Source organism: Oreochromis aureus, linkage group 3 (genome assembly GCF_013358895.1).
Source record: "Oreochromis aureus strain Israel breed Guangdong linkage group 3, ZZ_aureus, whole genome shotgun sequence".
NCBI lineage: Eukaryota > Metazoa > Chordata > Actinopteri > Cichliformes > Cichlidae > Oreochromis > Oreochromis aureus.
Window position 1 is genome coordinate 17,744,318 of NC_052944.1, and position 25,624 is coordinate 17,769,941.

Here is a 25,624-nt window from a genome sequence, read left to right on the forward strand (position 1 = left end):
GGAAGGGCGGAGAGGGGGCCTTTCTCTACAGGCCTGGCTGGGCAAGCAGCAAGACAGGCAGGAAGCCAAGCACAAAGCTCCATTTACACTCAGATGCCCCCCCACTTCTTTTTTTCGTTGTTGCTTTACAGACTACATGTCAGCTCAGCCAGATGTACTGTTCTGAGTAAAGATCACCTAGGGGCAAGGTAGAGAGGGAGGTTGAGACCTGCTCTACCTTCAATCAAGTCTTTCTTTCAGACCGCCACCGTCTTTTGCATTCGCCCCTGTTTACCGGTCCATCAGTCTCGATCCAGTTCATCCCGGGCTTTAAATGTCCTTTACGTTGAGGACTCTCTCGATCCGTCTTTTTGCGTCTCCCGCCCCCGCTTCTGTCCTTCTCCCGCCCTCTTCAGGATTTTACTTTGCATATTCCATTTGCTGGTTGTTACCCTGAGCAATGATTCCATTTACTCCAGAAAACAGTGTCCCATTTATTTAGTTGGAAAGGAAGAAAGAAAAAAGAAATATTCTTGTGGATGTCTTCCATCCACATTTTTTTTCAATTATAAGTAATCAGCAGAGGAGGGAGCAAACTATTTGACAGTGCTTTCAGCTATTTGCCAAACACAAAGCCAAAATGGATGTCATTTAGTCCCTCTCAACATCATGAGATGCACCTTAGGAAGCCTCTTCTTCTTTTTTTTCCCTTTATTTATTTATTTTTTAGCTTTTTCTTAACAGTCCATCAACCCTCATTTGATCCTCCTGAGTGCATTAAGCATTCACAAATAAAGAGGACGTGGAAGGGAATATATAAACAACCACACGCTACCTTCTCCTTAGAGACGCCTCCATTCTCACCAACGCTCCTGTCACTTTGAAGCACAGACATCTGTTCCGCTTTTATGTCTCAGGCTTATTCGCTGTATATTTACCCTCTCGCCGCCCACTTGGGATAACTATGTGTTTGAAACTTCGAAGTTTAATAAAGCATCAACATTTATCATAAAACAACGTCGCCTTATTCGTCTTATCGGTTCAGGGGCAGCTGATAAAGGCCAAAGCCAGAAGCCGGAGTCGGCAGGGGCTCAGGAGAGCATCGGCGACTAGGTGAGGTTTCCTACCAGGCAGCAAAAAAAGACAGACGGCAAAACCGTGAGACGCTGAGTTGCTTCATTAACCTTCGTGTACTGTACATTGAGAAGCAAAGGTTAGTTTGATTCAAGAGGCATTTCGAATATCTTGGCAATCTCTTGGGCAAATCTCGTCTTTGTTCAATATTATGCGTCCATTGAGGTGTTTATTAGTGTATTACTTTATTAGAATCCACAAAGTTTTTAACATTTAAATCAATTTTTCTTTTTCAGACAGGGGTGGCTATCTTTAAGGGTTCTGCCGTGGTATCGGTAGACTCAGACGAACACTCTGGGAGACGTATAAAAGGAGTGGTATGAATGTCTGAGGGAGCTGACTTTTATACAAGTTCACTTCCTCCCGAGAAAGGAAAAACCTAGCACCAACCATTTCAATAATTTATATATCTAAAAGCTTACTAGCAGGAGAGGGGGGTATAGAGATTATTCATGCTTGCTAACATCCTGCAGAGAGGACCTCTTGGCTCTCAAAGAGCCCTAATGGAAAATGGGGTTGTATCAGGCTTTTCAAATTTAGCAGACAGGCATTCTCCTCCAAAAGTGACTGCGGGAGATGGGTGTCACAGCAGGCGGGTTCTGACATCGTTTTATCACGGATATTGCTATATTGCTTTAAGTTTTGAGATTTGACAGGTGGGCTCAAAGATGATGAAACAGGCAACGACAAAAATATGAAGTTTTATCCCCCTTTGCCTCGAATTAGTCACCGCATTTATTCTTAATATAACACATGTACGGGGAGGGGGGAAGTCGCACGAAATTAATTCTTGACGCATCACTTTTCACCAAAGTTGTTTGGTTGTAATTAGCAAGCAACCTTACATGGCTTGAGAAGTTTCTCAAGATCATTAGATGCATTTAGGATGACCCTGCAGTACCAATTAATCTAGTAGAAAATTACTTTCGAGTGCAGCTAAGATCAAAGCTGCTAACATTAGCACCCCTCGACTACCTGGCTCAGACTTACACACTCCTCATTTTATGACCTTGTGTCCCTCCTAGTCTAGCCAAAGGAGTATTCCTGATTAAATATACGTTCTGCTCTGCCATATAGTGCAGCGATACCAGCTGCACCCTGTCTTTCGGGAAGCTGGCCTTTGGGTAACTTGTGTGTTTGAGGTAGTGGAGAAGACTTGTTTTTCCCAGTGTGCAGCACAAGTACCAGCAAGTAGCAGCAGCCACCGTGCAATGCATGCTGATAGGGGTAGTTAAGTTACTGCAGACGGCTATAAAGTGTTTCCTAGGGTTTCATTATGACAGATATTGCATTTAAAAGCTAGCCTACGAGTCATGCTAGAATTAATTAGCTGAAAAACTGAGGTTTCTCACAGTCAATGGTATTACGTAATGTGCACAAACAGTGATTGTAGTTTATCGCGCTCAAAGAAGAGACGGTGGAAATTTATGAATTAATATCTGATCTCGTGGTCGACATAAATGTTTCTCTAAACATGTAGATGATATAAGAAATGTTAGCATGTTAACAGATTCATATAAGATAGTAAACATCCTAAACAGAATGCCCTCTAAGCAGGTTGGCAGATGCTAGTTTGTATTATGCTCGGTGCTTAAGTTAAACCTTACAAACTTCTACTGAAGAGTCTTCGCATGGTTGCCAACTCTCAGACTTCAGCTTGTGAGACATGCTTTTTATCTTCATTATTATGCTCTCACAATGCCCAAACAAGTCTCCCACCAAAGAGGAGGAAGATTCAAAGGAAGTCCTTCATGAAAAGGGTTAGATTAAAAAGCTTTTTTAGCATTTGCCTCACAGCCAAAGACATAATTTCAACCCCAATCCTTCGTAGATGTGCCTGAAATGCACAAAGACTTAAATTGTTACCTTAACTCATTGTCTTAGGTCATGTTATAAGTTGCATTAGGTTATTATTATGTTATATTATATTAGGTTTAAAACTAGAGCTCGACCATAAGTCTCTTATTGCAATACATTAGATCTAAAATAAGAAATAGGAGACTGCACTAGAACATCTAATTGGCGTGGATTCCTGAAAAAGAAGTGAGTATTAAAGGTCAGCATTGAGTGCTGTTTGATCTGGTTACATTACAATACCTCTCATTTATATTACATTCAAAATCAAACCAATTTGATAAAGTTTGAGAACTCTATTTGAATTTTTTGAAGCCTGATGTATCTAACATCTTGCTGCAGGGATTTTTCTTTTTTGAAAAGCCCTGATAACAAAGAGCTGATTGTACATTATCACTGAAGTTTTTCGCGCTGTAAGAAAGCCGATCTGTTTTGTCTGTGGTTTGCTTTTAAACCACCAAACCACAGACGACCACCGGTTCTACCCCTCAGCCTCCTGGCAGACACACCTGTGGCATCAATTTCCAAATCCTAGGTCAACTTGTTCTCAAGTTATCAAGATTTTCAGACAACTTGACCTCTGACTTTTAGGTCGAGATCACTAAGATTCAGACTCATCTGAGAATTTTAGTAGATGCATCTATGGTACCAACTTGAAGCTCCTACGATGCCTCGTTCTCGAGTTATCGCATTCGCAAACGTAGGCGCCTAACCTGTGCCCCCGGCAGGGTGACGACAATACCCCACCAACCTTTTACAGCTGAGGGGTGAAAAGTGTTGGATGGATCAATTTTTTACTCATAAAACCGAAAAACATATAAAACATATTACAAGACCTTTGTTGTTATTATGCAAGCAAAGCGAAGTTACATTTATTCTGACCTCACATGTTGAGTAAAACTTATGTAAGTTTGAATAACAGACAAATACTGACACACAAAAAGTGTCATAGAAAGTATCAAATCTAAGAAGTGCATACATATATCTTTTAATAAAATTCTGGACTTACATCATTAAAAAAGAGACAACAGAACAACAGGAGCGCATATAAAATATATATTTTATAATAGTGGCCATAATAATATAATAAAATAAAATATATATATGTATATGTATATATTGAATGGTCTAAACAATGAGATTACACATTCTGAGTTATTTACAGACTATGTAATGTAGAAAAAGTAGAACTATGCAGGGTTTTATCTTCAATATGAAGCTTTTTCTGCAAATTCCAGTTTGATTTACATTTTTTAGGTTTTCAGCTGTGACACAGAGGCCGTCCTCAACTTCAGCATTAAATTCAGCACAAAAATGGGATTAAGAAAATTAAGAAAACACAATATCTTGTGTATCTATATCAAGCATTTAGTCTTGAGAAATACAGCAACTACTCTTTCTTCACGATGTCTTTAAATGTACTCTGACACTGAATGAGGAAACTGTTCGCACAGTAAAATCAATCGTGACCCTATTACGGGCCGGTGCTGCTGCGAGGCCTCCGTGGAGGACAGCGGCATCTACGGCCAGGAAGCAAAAACAAAACGTGCATACCTCATTTGTCTGAATCAATAATTATTAATCTGTGTGGCCGTGTTTCGTTTTATTAAAATAAATACGAAGCCGAAGGACGTGCAGAGTTATCTATCACGGTCTGAGTGCAGTCAGAGAGCGTCTGAGGCACCAGCAGATGTTCTCTCACATGCTACGCAGGCTGCAAAAGTCCCAACATCCATCTTGCAAGCAGCACTTTTTGTTTTAAATCATCCTGCATACAATGCAGATAATGATCGGCTCTCATGATTAACCACGCAGTAAGTTATAGAGGGGTGTGAGGGATGATCTTTTTTTTCTTCTTCTCCTTCTTTTTTACTTTCCCGAGAAGATCAATTTCGTCGAGGACATTCGACTCCATCTTTTTAATTACAAGAATGAATAACTTGTCATTACGTGCTCCATTTTTGTGACGTATGATGGAGCGAAGTTGAGAAGTAGCATCAAGGCCAAATCCCCAGCAATGTGGATATTTTATGAAACATCTAATGATGATAATCGACTCTGTGACGGTTCCAGCGTTGCTGGGAAAAGCTGTTTGTGAGGAAAAAAAATACGCTGCAGATATAATGACTAGTTAGCAACCGCGTGAAATGTTGGTGGCCTCTGAAAAGCCATAGACTGCGAAGAAAAGGAGTTTAACAATCCTAAGTATTGTACAAGGATGAAAAAAAAAAACAGAAAAAGTGTTCGGATAAGTTAGTTTCATACTTAAAAACTCTTACAACGAGTCAGCATGTCATCCCAGCACCATTTCCTTGGAGGAAAAGTGTACTTTCCTAACAAAATTGAGTGTTTCCATGCGGCAGCTCAGGTCTCGCCTTCTATAGAGCTCCCGCCAGTAAACCAGAGAATTGCATGGTAGCTGCTGCTGCTCCCCCTCCTCTCCTGTTTTTTTCTTTTTCTTTTTGCAAGCCACTGATCACAAACACGGTAATTTTACAATGGTCACTTGCTTTCTACCGACTGCTACGCTTACTCTGGCGAGACAGCTGACACAGCATTTATCTTCCCGAGCAATTTGAGCATGCCGACCAGTTTTTGTTCATCTTGCACTCTGCACTTGTTAGAAGCGGTGCAAGAGCATACAAATGAAAAATGGCATTTAGGCGGAGGTGTTAAGGTACATTTTAATCCTTATTATGACTCCAAATTTGCTCATTTTTGCTTCACAGGCAGGTTTGTGTCGACCCACGTGCTGTGGATGTCGGTGTACAAAGCCTGGAATATCAAATAGGCAGGTATTGGCGTCTTTTATTAAGAGTGGAGACTGTTTCTTTTTTCCCCCCATAACAACGACAAAGAGCCCGGAGTATACATTGTCTATGAATAATCACTGATCATGTAGCGGCGCTTTCATTGCATGTGGAAAGATCCGTCTCAGCTACACAGCCCTGCACCATTCCATACAAATGGAAATGATGCATTCTATTTTTCCGTCACAGGAGAGCGGCTTCCCATTTTCCGCTCCCACTGTCAAGTTGTGCACAGCTGCATAAGTTTGCCTGCTTGTGTGTGGGGCACAGGAAATGGTTGTTGACAGCATAATGGGAGTATGAGGATGAAATATAAATCCTTAATCACGCCTGAATCATGAACTGCAGCACTCAAATGTACACATCATTCTGCTGGAAGTGCCGCTAGCAAAGCGTCTAGACACTGTGCGATGTTTTGTCTACATTTTAAGGTGTTTTTCATGTTTACTTTCGCTTAACCGTCTAAGGGTATATACTCGTTGTAGACGCCTCGCCGTGAGCATGTCCGCGCTCATTTAGAAGATTAAACAGCGCTTTCACTGAAATCGCATGCCGGACATGACACCCAAAATGTGCTGCTGCTTCATTTTTCAATCTCTTCATGTCATTCTCAATTACCCAGCAAATCGGGACGACCTTAATTCAAAGACATGAGTCACGTATGAGTCGGGTCATCTCACAGTTAATCGAAACACAGAACCCCCCCCCCCATAAAAAAAAGAAAAAGAAAAGACAGTGCAATAAGAAAAGCCGTACCTCATGCCGAGGCCTGGCGGATTTGACTTGGAACATCATTACGTTTCCGAGTTCGCCTTTCATGCAAATCGCTTCTCTAAAGCTTGGAAGTTCATTACTAATGGCGCTTCCCATCAAGTTGGAGGCCCATTGGAATACTAATATCCCCTGGTGTTTGTCACCTCAAGTCCCCTCTTCTCATAACACGGCAATTACAAGAATGTGCTTTTCCTTCATGGAATTAGGCATCGCCCCCTGTGGCGAGCTTCCCACAACAGATGCTTTGCAGTCGTTTCCACAGACCATTGGAGCCTAAATGAACTAAACGAACAGTCACTTTATATGTATTAGGCCTGGTGCAGTAGCACTTATCTTTATTTGCTTATTTATCTCTCCAGGCCCGCATCACACACTTGTGTGTAACTTCGGTATTTCTCCAGTGAAACGGCCAAAGAAGTGAATTTTTCATCTTGGTGACAGACGAGCGTTGGAAAAAAAATCTGCTGAAGTTTATGTCGTGTGGAATGAAACTAGCAGCGCCGTACTGTACGGAGCACTTTTGGAGGTAGGAAGCTTTTTGGGCTTCTAAATCATTTATAGCACACTCTTGAGGTAACGCTGTGCGCTCGCAAGCTCTTCATATAGTACTACGCTTTTACAATACGGCGTGTCGGCACATTTCCACCTTGCACAGAGCACAAGTCAGCTTGTCTGCAACTTGAACACGTGTGTGCGGTACGCTGTGTATACTTATAATCTGCAATACCAATAAAGGAAAATGTCTTATTACATTTAACACACACACGTCAAGCTGTGACTGTGTCCAACTGGTGCTACTGCTCATACTTATTATTAATGTATTTATTTATTATTAGCTTCATGACCTGTGCTCAATCCTCAAACTCACTGTATATTAAACTCCTGTTATTCCACAGCAGCGGTCGTATACTGAAGTGAAATCAACATAATTTTTATATTTTTTTAAATTCCACATTATCAGCTAAATCCTCACAAAGTCAATATTTCACGTATCCACAGGAAGCAACGTGAAAGAGCACAACTTTATATTTGCACCAAAGCCGAGGAGGAAAAAGCTCGGCCCCGTTTTTCTATTTTTTTTTTTTCCAGCCGTGATAGGCCTCTACTCACCTTCAATACATTGATGGGAAAGGAGAGCGAGCAGAAGAGCAAAATGGAAATGGTAATAAACATGCTAATGCTAGGCCGTGGAGCCGGGAAGAGCAGCTTCTACCCATCCCTCAGCTATCTATTTGTGTGTGTGTGTGTGTGAAGGGAAAATACAGAGATAGAGGCAGAGCGAGAGTGAAAGGGAAGGGGAAATGCACAATATTGCATGTGAGTGAGAGCACGCACACGTGCACACGCACCACACACACACACACACACTCACTTTGTGCTCCAGAGTAAACAGGAGAAAGCTGCATTTGAACGTGCCACCTTTCTCTTTCAATCGGCCTCTGGAGACAGTGCAAAGGGCCTTTTGTTGGCTCACTGGTGAGATAAGAAGCGAGTGGAGGGAGGAAGGGCTGGGTGGGTGTGTGCGTGCGTGTGTGTGTGTGTGTGTAGGGGGTTCTTCAGAGACTCGCAGAGCCAGCTTTTTTCTATAGGATGGAAGCACCCCTCTCAATAGGAACTCATTTGCCATGTTGTGTAATTGTGGCACATAATGGAGCGCACCTCATTCAAGCAGCCCAAGGCTTTTTCTTTTTTTTTCCTTCTAAAGCCATTTTCTCCATTCACAGTCAAACAAGTCATGTTTTAGAGAGATATTACGCAGCCTTTTGAGCTCAGGGCCACCACATATTTGCCTCTGAATGGGATGTTATGTGTAATCAAGATAAAATTTTGTTCACTGCTCCTTATAAAAGAGGCACTGTCATTGCAACTCGATATTTGTCATCCGACTTTTACCCGCACCGCTCGCTGAAAGTAAACAAAGTGGCTGACCTTTCCTGCCCGGGTTGCTGCGCACGTTCGTGTAGAGGGGTGTGCGCGGCGTGTTAACAACCACTGGCCCGCTGGAAGGCGCTGACATTGAGCCAACCTGCCGCCGCAACGCCGCTCGGAACAATATACGGCGGTTGATCGCGTCAGAACGCGCCGCTTTGTTTTCTGCACGGTCAAATGAATATCAAAGCTGAAGTGCAGGAGATGAAAAATGACTGATTTGAAAATTATTGCTGAGCTTTTCCATTAAACCACTGCAGGCTAGGAATAGATGGCTATTTGCATAATTTAACTGGCATCTTAATTATTGTGTCAGAAATCTGTATGCAAATGACTTAAGTCACTTAGAAACGGAAACTTAGTTGGCTAAATGGCTAATGGACTAAATCTTATCAAGTTAGAACGCACAACGTGAGTGTAACCGAAGTCTGAAAGTGGGCTTGACTGTGCAGAGTGACGGTGAAAATAAAGGAAAATTTAAAAAAAGAGGGCAGGAAAGACATCAAACAGATAAATTCAAGCTTACCTGGGTTAGTTGGAAGAAAAGAGTGCGTTAGTAGTGTGTGTATGTGTGTGTGTGTGTGTAGTAGGGAGGGTTGGTGGTGGCTTTTTCTTTGCTCGTCGGGCTGTCGAGAGGGACCTACCACGTAAAACAGTGAGTCTGGTGGTAGCGCTCGTCTCTCCAACACTGTTGGAGGCGACGCATTCGTATATGGCTTCGTCTCGGGGCGTGCGCAACGGCTGAATTCTCAGCACTGAACCAGAGCCATCGTCGAACTCAATCACCTGCAGGTGCGAGAGACAGGATATGTTAAAGGAGATTTTTTTGTTCACAATGGGTGAGGGACCTTCTGCAGAAAAAAAAGAGAAAAAAAAACAACGAAACAAAAGAAAAACAAGAAAGAAAGAAACGGAAACAACACTGTCGAGGACATTTAGCTAACAACACTGATGGTGACTGACACAATGTGCTGTCTATGACAGGAACGAAAGCTGCTGCCTACCTTACGCTCAACCCTAGTGATTTATGTTCTGATGAATGTTGCACGTTGTTGTTATGTACATATAGAAAGATCTTTAGAATTTATGTAGGATTATTTTTCTTGTGGCTAACTCGTAGCTGCTAGTTATATTTGATTTAAACAAAAACTAGCATACTCTTTGTGGTTAGGCACGGAGTCCATTTGTTATGTGTTCAGCTGTGAATTGCTGGATATCTACTTAAGCGCTGTGCAAGACTTTATAAAATAACCAATGAGGCTGACTAACTTTAAGAATGGGGAATTTTTTATGTTGTTTTTTATTCTTTTATCTTGGTCAGACAAATTTTTGGCCGGACTTTAGGTGGCAGAGAATTGAAACCTGAACGTGTCCCACTCTTAAAGTTAACTTTTAAATCCTTTGAAGGAAATGCATCACACTGGATCGTGTCAATGGGACAGAAACAAGCACAAACAGTTAAAGGTGGCTTGATAAACGGTTACGGACAGTTGTACCATGAGGTGAGGTAGTGGTACAAAAAGACAGGATCGACTGCTTTGGACGAACGACACATAAAATGCTGACAAACAGGTGTGGGGTTTTTTGGTAGCTTATTCAGCTATGGGTTTGTTTCTTTTTTTGTTTTTTTTTGCATGCTACACGTTGTATACTCACTGATTTTAGAAAGATCTGTGTGTCATAACTCAATCTCTTTTAAGCATAGAGGTAGATTTCAATAAAAAAAAGAACAGGCCCGAGAGCTCAAACGCTCACACACTCGCTCGCGCACGCACACACGCACAAGGCCTACGGACATTTTTAAAGTTCACAGTATATCTGAGCATATGTTAGTTAACAATACATTTTAAACATTTCATTAGCCAAGCTAAAGCGGGTGATGTGCAGAAACAGCCTCTTTTCTTAGTCAAAGCCAAAGAGCAAATTAAAAAAGGAAGTTGTGAGACTTCTAAAAGGGAAATGGGTTTTTGTTAGAAGATGAAGCGGCAGTGCGTGATTGAATCGGTGCAGGATGGCGGCTGCCAGCAAGTCCTGTGAGGCGGTGAAGGAATGAAAACTAGCGTGTTAGCATTCAGCGCAACGTGCGATGCAAACGCGATGAACTCTGATAAGATTAGATTTCTGCGGACATGAGATGCAAAGAAGAGGTGGGAAGAGGTCTCCAAGCTCCCTTAAGCCATCCTGCTGTGCAGTAGCAAGCAAATATGGCATCTAGGGCAGAGAAGGAGGAAAAAAAGAAGTGACACCATGATAGTCCCGAGAACTGACACAGAAATTAATAGAAATCTTATCAGTGTTCTGCGATGATGTGTTGTTTCTCATGGGTATTGAGCCCAAGTGCAGATTAAAGCTGACCAGAAATCAAAGCTTCAGCCAAAATAAGGAGGGCACGACATGCATTTAGATAAAGATGCCACAAAGCAGAAGGATTTTTCCGAAGTGAAAGCGCTACTTCCCCCCCTTTCACTTTGCACGAAGCTGGCAAATGTGGCGTGATGCTAATGGAGGTATCTGGGTCACACCACAAGTTGTGTTGGTTTTTTTCGTGTGTGTTTTTTTCTCTTCTATCCAATTGCTCTTTCCTTGTCTTTTATTCAATTACAAATTTGTCCCCAGATCTTTTGTGTACTTGCTCATTAAACCTCATGCATGTTTAAAAGCCTGGCCAGCGTGATTATTAGAGCCTGCTAATGCGTGGTGGCAAGTCAGGGCAAAAGCAAGCGAGGGAGGCTTGGCGGAATGGATTATGTGCGAGCGGAGCCAAAAGCAGTGCTGAAGCATTCCCATTTTTGTCGAGCATTTTACATCAGAACAATAGACCTAATACCTCAAATCTCTGGTTGCTGACTTTCTTCCCCTTCTTGTTCCACACGATCTTCGGCCGTGGATCTCCTGTAGCTTGGCAGATGAAGGATGCTACACCTCCTTGCACGCCTGTTTGGTCATTGGGGGTTCTTAAAAACTTTGGTGGTGCTGAAAAGAGAAGCAGAGAAACAAGGAAAGATTGTTTTTAAATGTGAGCATGCTGAGCATCGCAGAGAATGAGCAATTAATCTCTTATCAAGCCACACACACACACACACACGCTAGAGGAAAAAAAAGTCGTGGATTTTGGCATGTGGCTTTTAAGAAGATTGACTTTGGAAGTCAAGACAAGAGCTTATAGAGACTTTATTGTGCAAGTGCAAACAGATCAGCTGCTGTAAAAGGACAGAGGTGTTGGGAGCAGAATGTATAAAACATTCTCCTGACCCTGGAAGGATTTTGTGAAATCTCCATTGAAGGTTGACTGACTTGAGACTTAGGGTGGATTTTGTTGCGATGGGGGGGAAAAAAGAAAGAAAATAAGCTTATAAAAACCATTTTCCACTTGTTGTTTTTCATTTGTTCTCAAGAGGAAATTTGGATTTAATTGCCAGTTATTTAGACATAAAGACTTTCACTTGTGTCAAGGCAGAAAAAAGACCACCTCTTATTTCTCTGCCTGTAAACTGTGCTATTGTGATCGCTATGTGATACTGTCATAAAATAAATGGGAGGAAATGCGAGCTAGAGGCTTGCAGCTACTCCTGTGGTGATTCTGTTGTTCTCCATACAAGCTTTCAAACCAGGCTGCGAAGCCAGACTATTTTCTGAATTCTTTACTTTGTGAAGAAGTAGTTAATTTAATCGGAACTAGTTGGTAACTGAAACGAGACTCTGATTCAATCCAGTACAATTTTATTTGATATAGCACCAAATCCCAATGGCAGTCATATCAAGGGGCTTTATATTGCAAGGTAAAGGCCCTACAATAACAGAGTGAAAACGACCCCCTATGAGCAGCACTTGGCAACAGTGGGAAGGAAAAACTCCCTTTTAACAGGAAGAAACCTCCAGCAGACGGGCAGCCACACGCTGTGACAAGTTGGGGCTGTGGGGAGGGAGACAGGACAAAAACACACCGTGGAAGAGAGGCAGAGATTAATAATAAGTATTCAAGTTCAGGTTAGAAGTGATTAACACATGAACTAGTTTTTTAGCATCCCTCTGAGACTGGGTGTTTCTGATCAGTAGCATTAGTACCAGGGCTAATATCTCCATATTATAACATTTCCCCACTTGTTTTCAGAAAAAAGGAGGCTTATAAATCCATTTAGTTGCAGACATTTCTAATCTGTAGAACATCACCGAATAATAGTGGTGCCCCACACAAATGAGACATAAACCTGATAAGAGCTTTGAAATTCTTTGATTGCTGTTCTTTTCGCTCTTAATTGGTCCTTTGGCGCAACAAGTCAAGCGTAAAGGGAATGAGGATAAAAATGCAAAAAATGCAGCAGCCGAGTGGAGGTGGGAGAACAGAGGAGTGGAAGCGTGTGTGCTTTCTGTGGTCATGGTATGGACGTTTTCAAACCCCATGTGGGCTTTGCAGCGCCGTACGCTACCATTTGCTTTGGTTTGCGCAACAATGAGGTTTTTCCAATCTTATTCCTGCAGAGTGCATTTTTAGAATTACAAGAAAAACGCTCCCCGGTCTAAGTCAGGCTTTGTCAGCCATTACAGCCAATTTCAATCCACATTCACTCGCAACAATTCAGTTCTGTCTTGCCTCCCCCCACCCCAGGATAATCAGCCTCTGCCTCACAAGCTGATGTTTCTTTTACAATCGCACAAAAATCAAAAAGCATGAAAGTGATCGGTTATCAAAGGGACCTGGCTTCCCCTGATGAGATTTTGATTGATTTACATTCCAGCTTTATCATGATCAAGGCTCTTATAATTTCAGTAGCAATAATGTCAGTGCTAAGTCAGACCCCCGCCGCCAGTGTTTTCCTCTGAAGCTAGAGTGCCGGCTTCAGTGGGAGGTGCAGCTCCATCTGTCCCCCTGCAGAGCAACTGTTTGCCTTTTATCAATCACTTCAGAAGGCCATTAGAGGCCACACAGCTGCAGTAATGCCAACCATCTGAATCACCTCATCCGAGTGAGCGTGTGTGAGCGAGAACGTGCGACCGTGCTTATTCGCGTGCCTGCCTGTGCACGGGCTGAATGCCTAGCAGCAGTGTCGGCGACGGCGCTGCGAGCGTGGGACAAATTAACCTGCGGGATTCGCGGAGAGGTGACATAAGATATGCGAGTGGCAATCAAAAGAGTGAACAGATAAACGGGCGAGCAGCTGGTCTTCCACTGGGCCAGCGAGTCTGGGAAATCGCCTGATCGCCCCTCACGCACACGCAGACGCACGCGCAGGTTTCTCAGACTCGCACTCTGGTTCACCTGCTGACAGATCAGACAGGTGGGCAGCAGAGTTGACACTGTGTAATTTGTACTTGGCCTAAAGCACCATTATATCTGCATTTGCGCCTTATCTCGTTGACTCGGGCCGGGGTGTGGTGCACGTTGGCATGCAGCCAAGAGGGCGCTGATGGGTAATTGATATGCTATTGGGGCTGTTTTCGCTCCCAGGCCATCCATTACGGCTGCGGTGCGTCTCCCTATGCTGCCTGTAATAGACTTCTACGACATGTACGGGAGATCAGCGCTGGAGGTGAGGGGAAGAGGGCGCGTGTGTGTGTCTGCATGTGTGTGTGTGTGTGGGGAGGGGAGGTTGGGGGGTAGTCATAGCACAATGGGGAGTGATTGAGGCGTGACATGGAGGTAATGGTGTTTTCACAGACATGGCCGCTGATATCGCCATCATACCCCCATTTTAGATCTGCGGCTGACAAACATCCATTTTGGTAGGCTCCTCGTACGGCTTCGCGCAGACAGAGGCTGATTGAAACCTCGGCTCTTGTCCGAACAATACCGCGGCTATAACCTTGGCAGCGAGTAGAGGCACGGTCTGTGAGCAAACAGTGTGCAAATTTCACACGCCACAGAGAAACCTTAGCAAAGAAACACGTTTTTTTTAAATGTTTCTGTCAGCGACTGTGTCAGAAAATGACTTCTGTTGCAGTATAAAAGCATACGAAAGCAGAAAGCAGGGGAGACGTGTCACTTTTTAACTGTAATCATGTTCATTTAAACCAAAAAAAAATATTTAATTAACACAGATTATCTTTTCAACGCGAGGCTAACAATTTAAGAGGCTCCTTTTAGCTCGGCTGCGTGTGCGCGCACCTCCTTTGAGAGGTAGCCACAATCTACATAAATTAATGCCATGGCTAGGCACCTGGTAATCCAGTGCTAAGCTGTCAGCAGCAAACAAATGAGAAGTGTCACAAGCTGAAAGGCTTGTGACACGGGCCTGTTCCTGCCTTCCCTCGAGGTCATTATGTAACCTATCCCATACATAGCCACGGGAAAAGACGAAGCATCCCACAGCTCCATTTTTCATGGTTCAATGTTGTGTTAATAATTTGATGTTTGAGTGAGAACCTCGATTGTTCTTCAGAACATCCATGTCCACAGGGCTGAGGGGGCAGACCATTCCCTGACTTTAAATATCTATATTTTTAATGTGTGAACAGAAATGAAAATTGGAAGCCTTGAAACAATGTGGGCTGAAGATGAAATGCATAACTGCTCCTGCTACTGCACACTACCCTTACGACTGATGAGGTCTTAAAACATTTCAAGTTTGTTTTTTCAACCCATCAATCAAGTTTTTTTTTAGCTGATTATAAAGAAAAATCATAAATAAATAACCACAAGGAGTTACGTTTGAGCAGGCACAACATATTACCTACTCTGGAATCAAAAACGGCATATAGATGTCAAAAATTAAACTTGTGGCCGGTATCTTTTGGTAGCCTGTATATAACCGTTATGGTCTGATCTGTGCTGACACTCTGCACCCTGCTGATTAACAATATGGTGTTACATTGGTGCTAGGCAGCAATAACAAAAAGAGGTGGCTGATCTGCACGAGTCCTTTTCTGGAAACCTATTTAAAGCACGAAGGGAAACTCTGGGATACATTTGATGCTTTCAAGTAGCAACAGTGCATTGCATTTCACCCTTCCTCTTTTCTCCAGGGCTACGGCAAATGCCCCATTCAACCCCACACAACTGTTAACCCTCAGAAGCGCTGCATTGGTTTGGCCTTAATACGGGTTACCAGAATCAGTCATTCACAGAGGTGATGTAGAAGCAACCCTCAGTGCGAATAATTCTTGTGTGATGTTATCTTCCGATATATTTCCGGGGCAGTGCACAAAGAGCCAGTGACACTGGTACTAATGGAAGGATTGGGAGAGCCGCTCCATTTTCTTTTCTGCCTAAACTTGGATTTCAAATAAAAAGTAAGAGGTGTTGGACCTAAATGGAAATTTCTTCTCTCCGCGATAAATCCCAACCCAAATGAATAAATGCGACTGTGTTTATTAACTGCAAAACCCAATTAAAAGTCAAACTCTGACATGACACAGAAGGGGAAACATTTCAAGAAACACTGTCGGTAAACTGACACTGCATAAATAACCTCACATCTTCAGGTTTTTGTTGGTTTGGTTTGATTTTTTTTGTATTTTGCTTTAAGTTCCTGCTTTAAGTACCTGCTACAGGAAAGCTATCCGAGCTGTCGACGGTAAAACTGAGGACTGGGGCTAATGATATCGATTTTTTTTTTTTGTATCATCCCAGTGGGGTTCAGAGGATCTTGCAGATCTGCATTCATTACAAGCCTGTTTGATATTGGCTTAACTCACAGTCAAACACTGCATTTAGAAATGCTGGTTCTCAAAGACATCCGAGTCTGGGTTTCGTTCACAATGGCCAAAACATTTCCAGCTATCAGGATTCGCCGTAGACTTAAGTTTGATCTGCCGAGCCATTAAAGAGCACGAATCAAAGAGAGGAAAGGAGAACATTAATAAACCGACTTTTAGCTGAAACCTCTATTGGGCGCACAGACACCAGTCCAAGACGGCTCGGTTTTCACAATTATACTGACTGACATATTCAATTTCATTTGCATGAAAGGGGCCATTTCCTCTCTGAATCTTTAACTTGCAGGGTGAGGTGGGGTTGCGGAGGGCGATAATTAATCCTAACACATTGGGTGGCAGTCTGCAAATACTCTGCTCCATTTTGGACGAAGGCATGGAAGAAAGGAACATTTAAGGATGTCATTAACCTCATTCGACATCTTTAAGCCCCAGAATATCAGCTGTGTGATATTGATGAATTGTCACAATTCGAGCAAAGCAACACAAATTAGACTGAAAGGGGCGGCTGGTGTCAGGAGAGGCTAAAAGCGACACATGTGGTATATATATTTATATATATGCCTCAGACATTTGACTTACTTATGACTTATAATCCTTTGAGTATTCTGCAAGTCAAACAGCAGCAGTAACTTTGTTATAATAGTTGAAAAAAGGAAGGTAAACATTGTAGTTCAGTTAATGGCCTGCATAGAGTCCAGAGACGTCTGACCTCACACCAAACACCAAAGCAGAATGTCTTAACAGCAGATGCACAAAAACAGAGCCAAACAACATAAAGGGAGGGCGGGAAAAAAACCACAAACCAAACAGGAACCAAGACAAACCGCACATGCTAATCTTTGGGCACTTCACAGCTCGCTATCTGCAGTGTTATGATAAAAAAATGTGTCTCTTATAATGCGGAGGAAACAAACTCCACACTGTACGCGCTCACAAAGGATCTCGGCAGAAAGACAGGGAGAAAGAATCGGAGCCTAATTAGAACTGTTGGCTGATTTGCATTGCATGCTCATCGGTAATCTTGCCTTAAATGGAATCTGAAATTCTTATTGCAATTAGTGATTACTTGAGAAGGGATATGGCCCCCGAATGATTGTTAATTACTGGATCAGGAATAGTACATTAATTCACTGCAGAGGTTTTAATGCAGTGCAATGATGGGGACCCACTCTTCCATCAATATTGTGCTGCTTGTCACACATAATGAAGTTCATAATACAAGCCTTCTCCCACACTGCCCCCACCACCACCACCAGCCCCTCCCCACTGCTTAAATGTGCTCTCTAAGCAAAATTTCAAACAGTCATTATGTAAAACTAATCCAATGGAATATACAAAAATGCAGCCTAATGACACATTAATATAGAGACTGCATATAGATAATAGGGCTGCAGGTCCATTTCCTGATAGGGTCACGGTCTCTTATCTGGCTCATGAGCTAAAGAGAGGCGGATATGAATAAATAAATGTATATCAGTGCATTGAACGTGGCTTTAAAGCCAGAATAAAAGCAGTAGGACGCATAATAGCATGCAAACTCTCCTCGCAAAAATACTCAACCCAGTGACTAAAGCTGCTTAAAAAAAACATATTCCGATGGGACTGTCTTAACCCCGGCCGGTGTGTGTTACTCATGCTCAGTGGCGCTCCTATGGAAGGTCTGAGCTTCTGGCTACAACTCTGCTGGAGTAAGGGCACTTGTGCACAGACAACAGCAACCGCTTCAAAAAGAATGGCTAATGCTCTTGTCCCACATTCGATGCACTGACAGATTCTCTGACGGGGGGGCCGAAGTGCAAATCGTGCACATATACATGCATGCACAAGCACATGCTCTCACGAGTATTCGAGCATTCCTGTTGGATGGCGGAAGCATTGCAAATGGGCGAATGACGTTAATAAATTGACTGACGTGGGGCGACAGAAAATCATGAAGGGGTCCATTAAATAAGCACATATTGAAGAGAGGCAAGTTTGGATGAGATGGAAGCCGAAGGGGTCCCCGTTCAATTATCATCGTGGATTCATAAAGGCAAAAACCTCTCAGTTCTGGAGAGAGGGAACCGCATGGGTTATGCACGCCTCTTCTGCGGCGTATCGCGACATTTGCAGAGGAAAACTCCGTCTCTCTCGCTCTCCCTCTCTTCCCGTGCTTATCTTTCTACCAGACACGCACCCGAAAACAAGCTACCGCCGTCTCCCGAGGGGCGCATTAGCGAGGCAGAGGGATCCAGTTTGTCACTTAATAAAACGGCCCACTCAAACAGATGGCTTTGTTCAAACGGCCCCCGACGCTCTAAAAGCTGGGACCGGATCGCCGCCGAGGCAAATCAGACGCAGGAATGCCCACCTCCCTTTGCGGTGGAAACCAAACAGAAGGAAACATATAAATATTGAATTGCACCACTGTTGGTGCGAAACCGTCCGCCTGTGAGAAAAATAAATAAATATGAAGGCTAAAGAAGAAGTGGGAGGTGGGGGGGATGGAAAACACTCAGCTCCCCTGTTGGAAATTCTGAACATCTGGGCTGAGGTTGTCAAACGCCACTGCAAAAAAAATATAAAAAATAATAATAATACAGAGGGTTCACTTTCAATAAGACTTCATTTTCATCCCTGCTCATTCATTATTTGTTCATTTGTGCATGGATACACAAATCTGGGGCCAATTGGTGTGTGACCATTTGAGGAGAAAACAGTCGAGCAAGAAGTATGAAATTTGGATTTGTTTGTCTTGTTTGTTTTTCCCTCTAACGTCTGAGGGGAGGGGGGGGGGAGGAAAAAAAAGAAAAGAAAGAACATAGATAAGCAATTCTAATTGTGCAGGCTTACTCTGTTTGGTAGTCAGTGCAGTCTATTTGCAAAAAGTTAATTATCTGATAGGATAGGCAGTGGCAGGCACTAACACAGAAAGCCATTCGTTCATTCTGTTATCCACTAGGCAATGGAACGATTCATTAAATGGCAGTGCTGCAGCAAAATGGCCAGTAGTTATCATGCTGAGGCTGCACAGACTTGAAAAGATGTAAAAAGAAAAAAAAAATGGCAAAAATGATAAACAGTCATTGACCGTGTCAGATTATTGTCAATATAATGATGTGTGTGATTCTTCTAATACATAAATAATAATAATAATTGTAATAATAACACAAAGATAAAAGATTTTAAATGATGATTTCATTTGTTGAGGGAAAAGGCTACCAGGACTGAGTTCTAGTTCACTAGCCTTACACTGATTACTGCCAAATCACTTAAATAAAATCTGTCTGACAAAGTGAACTAGGTTAGAAGATCTCACAAAGCAATGCGTCATGCTCAGATCTAAAGAAACAGATGAGAAACAAAGTCACTGGCATCTATCAGCCAGGAAACTGTTACAAAGCCATTGCCACAGCTTCGGGACTCCAGTGAATAACTGTGACAGCCACTACACCACAACTTGGAACAGTGGGGAACCTTTCCAGGAGTGGCCAAATTTACTCGACGAATCATCCAGAAGGTTACAAAGAAATCAGAACAACAGCTAAAGAACTGCAGGTCTTACTTGTCTCAGCTATGGTCAGAGTTTATGATTCAACCATAAGAAAGAAACTGGACAAAAATGGCCTCCGTGGGAGATTTCCAAGGACAAAAACCACTGCTGACCAAAAAGAACATCTTGATGATCCCCAAGACCTTTGGGAAAAAATATTCTGTGGACTGACGAGACAAAAGTTGAGCTTTTTCGAAGGCTTCGAAAAAGCTCATAAAGCTGGCATAAAACTAACACAGCATAAAAACAACAAACATGGCGGTGGTAGTGTGACGGTCTGGGGCTACTTTGCTGCTTTGGGACCTGGAAGACTTGCTGTAATTGACAGAACCAAGAATTCTGCTCTTTGCCAGAAAATCCTTAAAGAGAATGCCCAGCCACTATTTCATGCCTTGAAGATCAAGCGCAGTTGGGTTGTGCAGGAGGGCAATGATCCAAAATACACACATCCACATCTGAATGGCCCAAAAACCCCCAAAATGATGGTTTTGGAGTGGTCTCGTCAGTCTGGACTCAAATCTGATTGAGATGCTTTGGCATGATCTTAAAAGGCCGAATATATCGAAAACTCTCCAATGTGGCTGAATTAAAACAATTCTACAAAGAAAAGTGGCCAAAATTCCTCAATAGCAATGTGAAAGACTCATTTCCAGTTATTACAAATGGCTGATTGGAGTTCATGCTGCCAACTGTGGCACGACCTGTTATTAGGTTTAGGGGCAATTAGTTTTTGCACATAAGGCCAAGTAGATTAGACGACTTTTTTCCCTTATAAAAAGAAAACTGCATCTTGTATTTTGTCTAATATTAAAATTTGTGATCTGAAACATGTACATGTGACAAATGTGAAAATTAGGAAATTAGGAAGGAAACAAATACTAATATATTATTCGATTCCTTTGTGTTCATTGTGTATGTTATATTGTTTCCTATATTGTGTATAGGAAATCAATATATAGGAAATAGGAAAGAGATATATATATGTATTGTGTATAGGAAATCAAATAACTACCATGTTCAGCCGGCTCTAATCGAGGGAGTATTTCACTATTCTTGGGCCTGCCCTATTTCTTTAAAGCATAAACTTCACATAATTGTCTTGCCCTCAACCACAGAGCGGAAAAGCTTGCCTCATATTTGTCTCCGTAGGAGCAGAGATGGATTATGTAGCAAATAATTCCACGGATTCGACATTGTATATTTAAACAGACTCTAATTTTATGGATAAGCAGTGCCAAGCCATTTCCGATGGATGCCAGTTGCCGGGCCATAAGAAGTGACACATTCCCTGCACTGTGTTTTCTCAGGCGCTTACAGGCAAACTAGCTCATGCTCCAGCAATCCTGCATGATGACAACTGGCTTCCTTTCAGCAGCTCAGCTATCCTGCAAATGCTCCTAAGTTCAGCAAACCAGGTTATACTAATACCAAGCTTTTTAGGAAAATAAACAGACCTTTTATCCTGGTTTCTCCACATCCTCTGTACACCCAACCATCACATTCTGCTAGTCTTCACATTCTCATTAAAATAAAATACAAATTCTTAAAAAATAACACACAAAAAAAGAACAATAAGAAGAAAAAAAATCCATAATGAGCTCGTCTGAGTACTGTTCTCTGCAACCAGCTGTATTAATGGCTATCCTCACACCAAAATCCTATGACTGGGACAAAGGATATAAAGGGGAGGTACCACAAACAGTCACTCAAGGACCAAAGTGACCTTTCATAGGCCACTAATTTTATGCAGCAGTGAAGGAATAGTACTGCATATAAAAGAGAGGAAGAAAAATGGTAGTAAGTGGAAGGGTACTGAGATGAAAATCACCTTTTCCTTTATGAAGCCAGCAGTGAGTATGATCTGTCAGAATCCAGTGGCATAGCTGTTAGTGACCAGGAATGTAATGACATGTCAATTATGACATGTCATGTTTTCTTCCATATGTGAGCAGAGTGGAAACTCAAAGCATTGCTGTGTTTCGTGCTTATGTAACTTAAGAAAACCTCCAATAAACCAGAGCCAGATGACTTGGGATGTCTAGAAGTTTTGGACCCTATGAGAAGATCTCACCAACAGAACAGTGCCACAGAAGCCAGCACTGGTTAGTGCCCAGTTAACCTCAGTGCAGAACCAGTTTACATGTTTCTTCCAAAAATGGAAGAATAAAATCCCAGCTAATAAAATCCTTGCTGAATTCCTTTTGGTAGCACCACAAAAGACCAATAACAGCAGCTGTTCCAACTTTGGGGCCATCACACCAGTGCCAGCTTTTTGGTACTGATACCCGTTGAAAATGTAAGGAAACTATTATTATGTCGATGGAAATGAGTTCTGACGTGCATTTCAGGGTTCAAACGAGATTTGGAAATCTTGCGCTTTTACCTGTGAATTTTAGAATCAAACACGTAATAAAACATAATTTTCTGAAATCTTATAATAGCTTAATTTACTGAGTGAGGTTTATAGTACAACTAGCTCATTTTGGCTCATTTTTCATAAAGACATACGTTACTAATTACTCTTATTATCTGAGGTCAAAGTTTTGTATCTGATCTGCTGCATTTCATTTCATATACGTATATATGAAAATGCCACGGCATTGTCCAAAAGAATCATCATTTGTAATTAGTTTGCCTTACATTAACTTAGCAACATACCCGATAGCAGGATAACACATTAGCTGTGTCTTAGTGGATTGTTTCTGTCAGCTACACATTATTAATATGTCGCCAACTAAACTGCATGCAGTAAATCTAAGATGAAGTCTTTGAATTCTTAATTGCGAACCCCTGAAGAAAACAGTTGAGCTTGTATGAGTGCGTGTGTGTGTCTGTGTGTGTGTGTGTGGCAAAGTCTTTGAAGAGCTACAGATGGGAAACAAATGAGGGCGGGTGGTATCAGGGTCAGTCTGGCGAATGGGGGTTTTTGACTTGGAAGCAAACAGTGCAATGTCACCCCAGGAGCAAAAAAACACCAACCCTCAGGGGGCGTAATTAAAATAATCCAGTAAAATTAAGTGCTTCAGATCATTTTGGAAAGACTCTTCCTTGATGTGTGCGCGTGTGGAAGTGGCGATGATTCATGGGGAGGTGTAAAGAGTATGTGTGTCCATGTGTCTGTTTACACTGTCTGTGCGCTACTAGAGTCTCTGCTTTTAGAGTATTTGTATTTATCATAATCATAAGCCTGCTGCCACACATATCTGTGCAACGTGCCGCAACATCGCACTTCTGCTTCCATAATGTTTTGCTTTTATTTTTTTCCAAACTTTGAAACTAGTCTCAGGTTTCCATTGAACTGCTTGCATGTTGCGATTACCCCCCAAATAATTGCTTTAACCTTGGAAATATTTGCATCACTTTAAAGTTGGTTAAAATGAACACGATCAAAGTGATGAAATTACACAACCAATCACTTTTTTAAAATGAAAGAATGAAGACAAACAATATAAAAGAACAGTAAAAAACAGTTATTTGCTTGAAATATAAAACAAAAAAGCTTTTTCTGACTTTGCCTATATTATAGCCTTTCATATTTGTTTTGATTTAATGGAATATTCTGCGGTAAAGGCATATGAAAAATCTGGAGTCGATTTCTGATGATCTGAAGCCTCCGCAGGGCACGAGACTGTTGGGGGCCGGAGATGTGGCCTCTGGACGGATGGAGTTGGTTACCCTTCCCTTCTTAGTCCTTTTCACCCTTCGCTAAACTGAGCTTCAGTTGACAGAGTGAGAGAGTACACAAAGGCGCCACCCTCAAGTGCAAATGTTTGCTGGCAGTAATGGGCTTTAGTCCACTAGGCGAGTAAATGTGGGAGTTTTTTTTAATTTGTGCTTTAAGTGTATGTACATAAGTGTGTGAATAGAAATACTGTGCAGACCACGTTTATTTGTGCATCCAAACATAAGTGCATACTTGTGTATTTTTCACAATACAGCTGAAGTGTTTACACCCCTGTTCTAAGTTAACAATTAGAGTACTTCCTTGTACCCTCTGTCTATTTGTATAATAGCAGCAGACATTAAAGCAAAAAAACATTTTTTTGCAAGGATGGAAAAGTACCACCTTAAAATCAGTAGAAACAGGACTGAGACAGTAATCAGGAGGCCATGCCCCTAAAATGATGCCACGGACTGTGCCCTACTTGGACAATCTTTTTCTGAAAAACAGATGGGCAAGTGCCTCCAACTCGTCACAAGGGTTATCAAACGAAGCCAGGGCTTCTGTGAAAGCTCAGACTGTGCATAAGAAAACAAACAAACTGAAAAAAAAAACTTATTCTTTGGCACAAAACTGCAAGACTAACTTCGATAAAGATCATTAAAAAGAGCCCTGATGAATATTGTGGGAACATTCTTTGATCGGACGATGCCAAGATGAGTTTGTTCGGCTCAGATGAGGCCCAGTGTATCTGGCATGAACGTTAGCCAGGACTACCACAGCGAATACATAATCCCAACAGTGGAAGTGTGATGCGATGAGCAGGGGCACAACCAAGGGGGGGCACTGGCCACCGCTCAAATTTTCTCTCTTTTTACCTATTTCTGACAACAGCATAATAAAACTGCAAATTTTGTTTTTGGTGTGTCGCCCTAATATTTCTAGTAGCCCCCATATGGCCACCCCTAGGCAAAAATTCTGGAGGCTCCCCTGGCAATGAGGTTGCATGAGTGCAAAAAAAGGTGTTGGGGGTTAACACCAAAAGACAACAGCACAAATCCCAGTGAACACACCAAGGTAATGCCTGACAAGATGATTCAAGTTTCCCAAAGCCTGGCAGAAAAGGAATATTCCAGCATGATAATGATCCGAAACAGACTGCCAAAAATTATGAGTTTCTAAAGAGGGGAAAAAAGTAGAAACTATGACCAGGCCAAGTGTGTTGCCTGACTTGAATCAAACTAAAGACATTTGTTATACTTGTATCCTCCACACTGAGGATTTTTTGCCATAAAAGTTCATATCTGGAACTTTAAATATATTCAAATGTGATAAATAATGTTTGAATACCAGGATCGAAATGTGCTTCGGCCGTTGCTGCCAGATTCCATTGTGGAAGAAGTTTTATCCAAGTTTCAAATCTGCTATTAATTTGTTTTTCACTCTTATCTGAATCATTCTAAAAGCGCAAGTGGATATCGACTGGAGTTATTTTATTGTGGAGCAGTGAAACCGCCAAGGAGCGAAAGATAAAGTTAAAAGCCGGTGGCATCGTCACAAAATGCCACGAGGTACTATGATCCCCGGTAAGTAATGACTTCATTTGTCTTCTCGCATTGATTAAAGGATAAATAGTAAGCCTACAAATTGACTTGGCGTGAACATCGTGAATACTCCAGGAAATCTAGTGCACTTGAGGGTTTAAAGTGTGAGACTCGTCAAAGCGAGGAGGACTGAACTGATGGGGAGGTAGTGGGTCACGTCAAACAAGTGTCCTTTATAATGGCGTGAAACGGGAGTTATCCAACGCGTCGCACGGATACGATTCAAGTGTAAGATCGCATAAGGATGTAAAGTATCTGCAATTAATAGTCAAAGTTGCAAACTGCATCCATAAATTGTCGGGACTAGCGCAGCTTTCTGCATATGAATAAAACTCGGATGTGGCTTGTAAATGAGTCTCCCTTAACACTTGTGTATCTAAAAAGTACTGACATCACTTCAGCACGCATCTCATTGAATGAGATATCAGCGCTAATGCAGTTTTATCCACTCATTCATCCCTGTATGAGAGGCTTTTTCCTTCCAGTCCTCTCTCATGCTCACTTTTCCCCCCCCATCCATTTTTATAGTAATCATCATACATTAGTATAGATGGCTTTAAGAATAAACGAATCCGATGTAATGTAGTGTATTCACCAGTGAGAAACCATCCGGAAAGTTAATACAGTAGAGAAAATGCAGCATTATAAGGAGGGAAAAAAAAGAAAAACAGGTCTGCGATGAATGTTGTTTGCC

The 25,624-nt window shown here is 42.0% G+C and overlaps 1 protein-coding gene across 7 annotated transcripts in view; it reads right to left on the reverse strand.

Annotated features, from left to right (window-relative positions):
- Positions 1-25,624, reverse strand: part of LOC116333162 (receptor-type tyrosine-protein phosphatase delta) — a 397,398-nt gene that overhangs the window by 62,676 nt on the left and 309,098 nt on the right. For all 7 annotated transcript variants that reach the window (XM_039609499.1, XM_039609500.1, XM_039609501.1 and 4 more), the window contains 2 exons: positions 11,308-11,453; positions 9,125-9,266 (listed from right to left, as the gene is read on the reverse strand). In XM_039609499.1, coding sequence (XP_039465433.1) covers positions 9,125-9,266; positions 11,308-11,453 — 288 coding nt within the window. The remainder of the gene's footprint in view (positions 1-9,124; positions 9,267-11,307; positions 11,454-25,624) is intronic.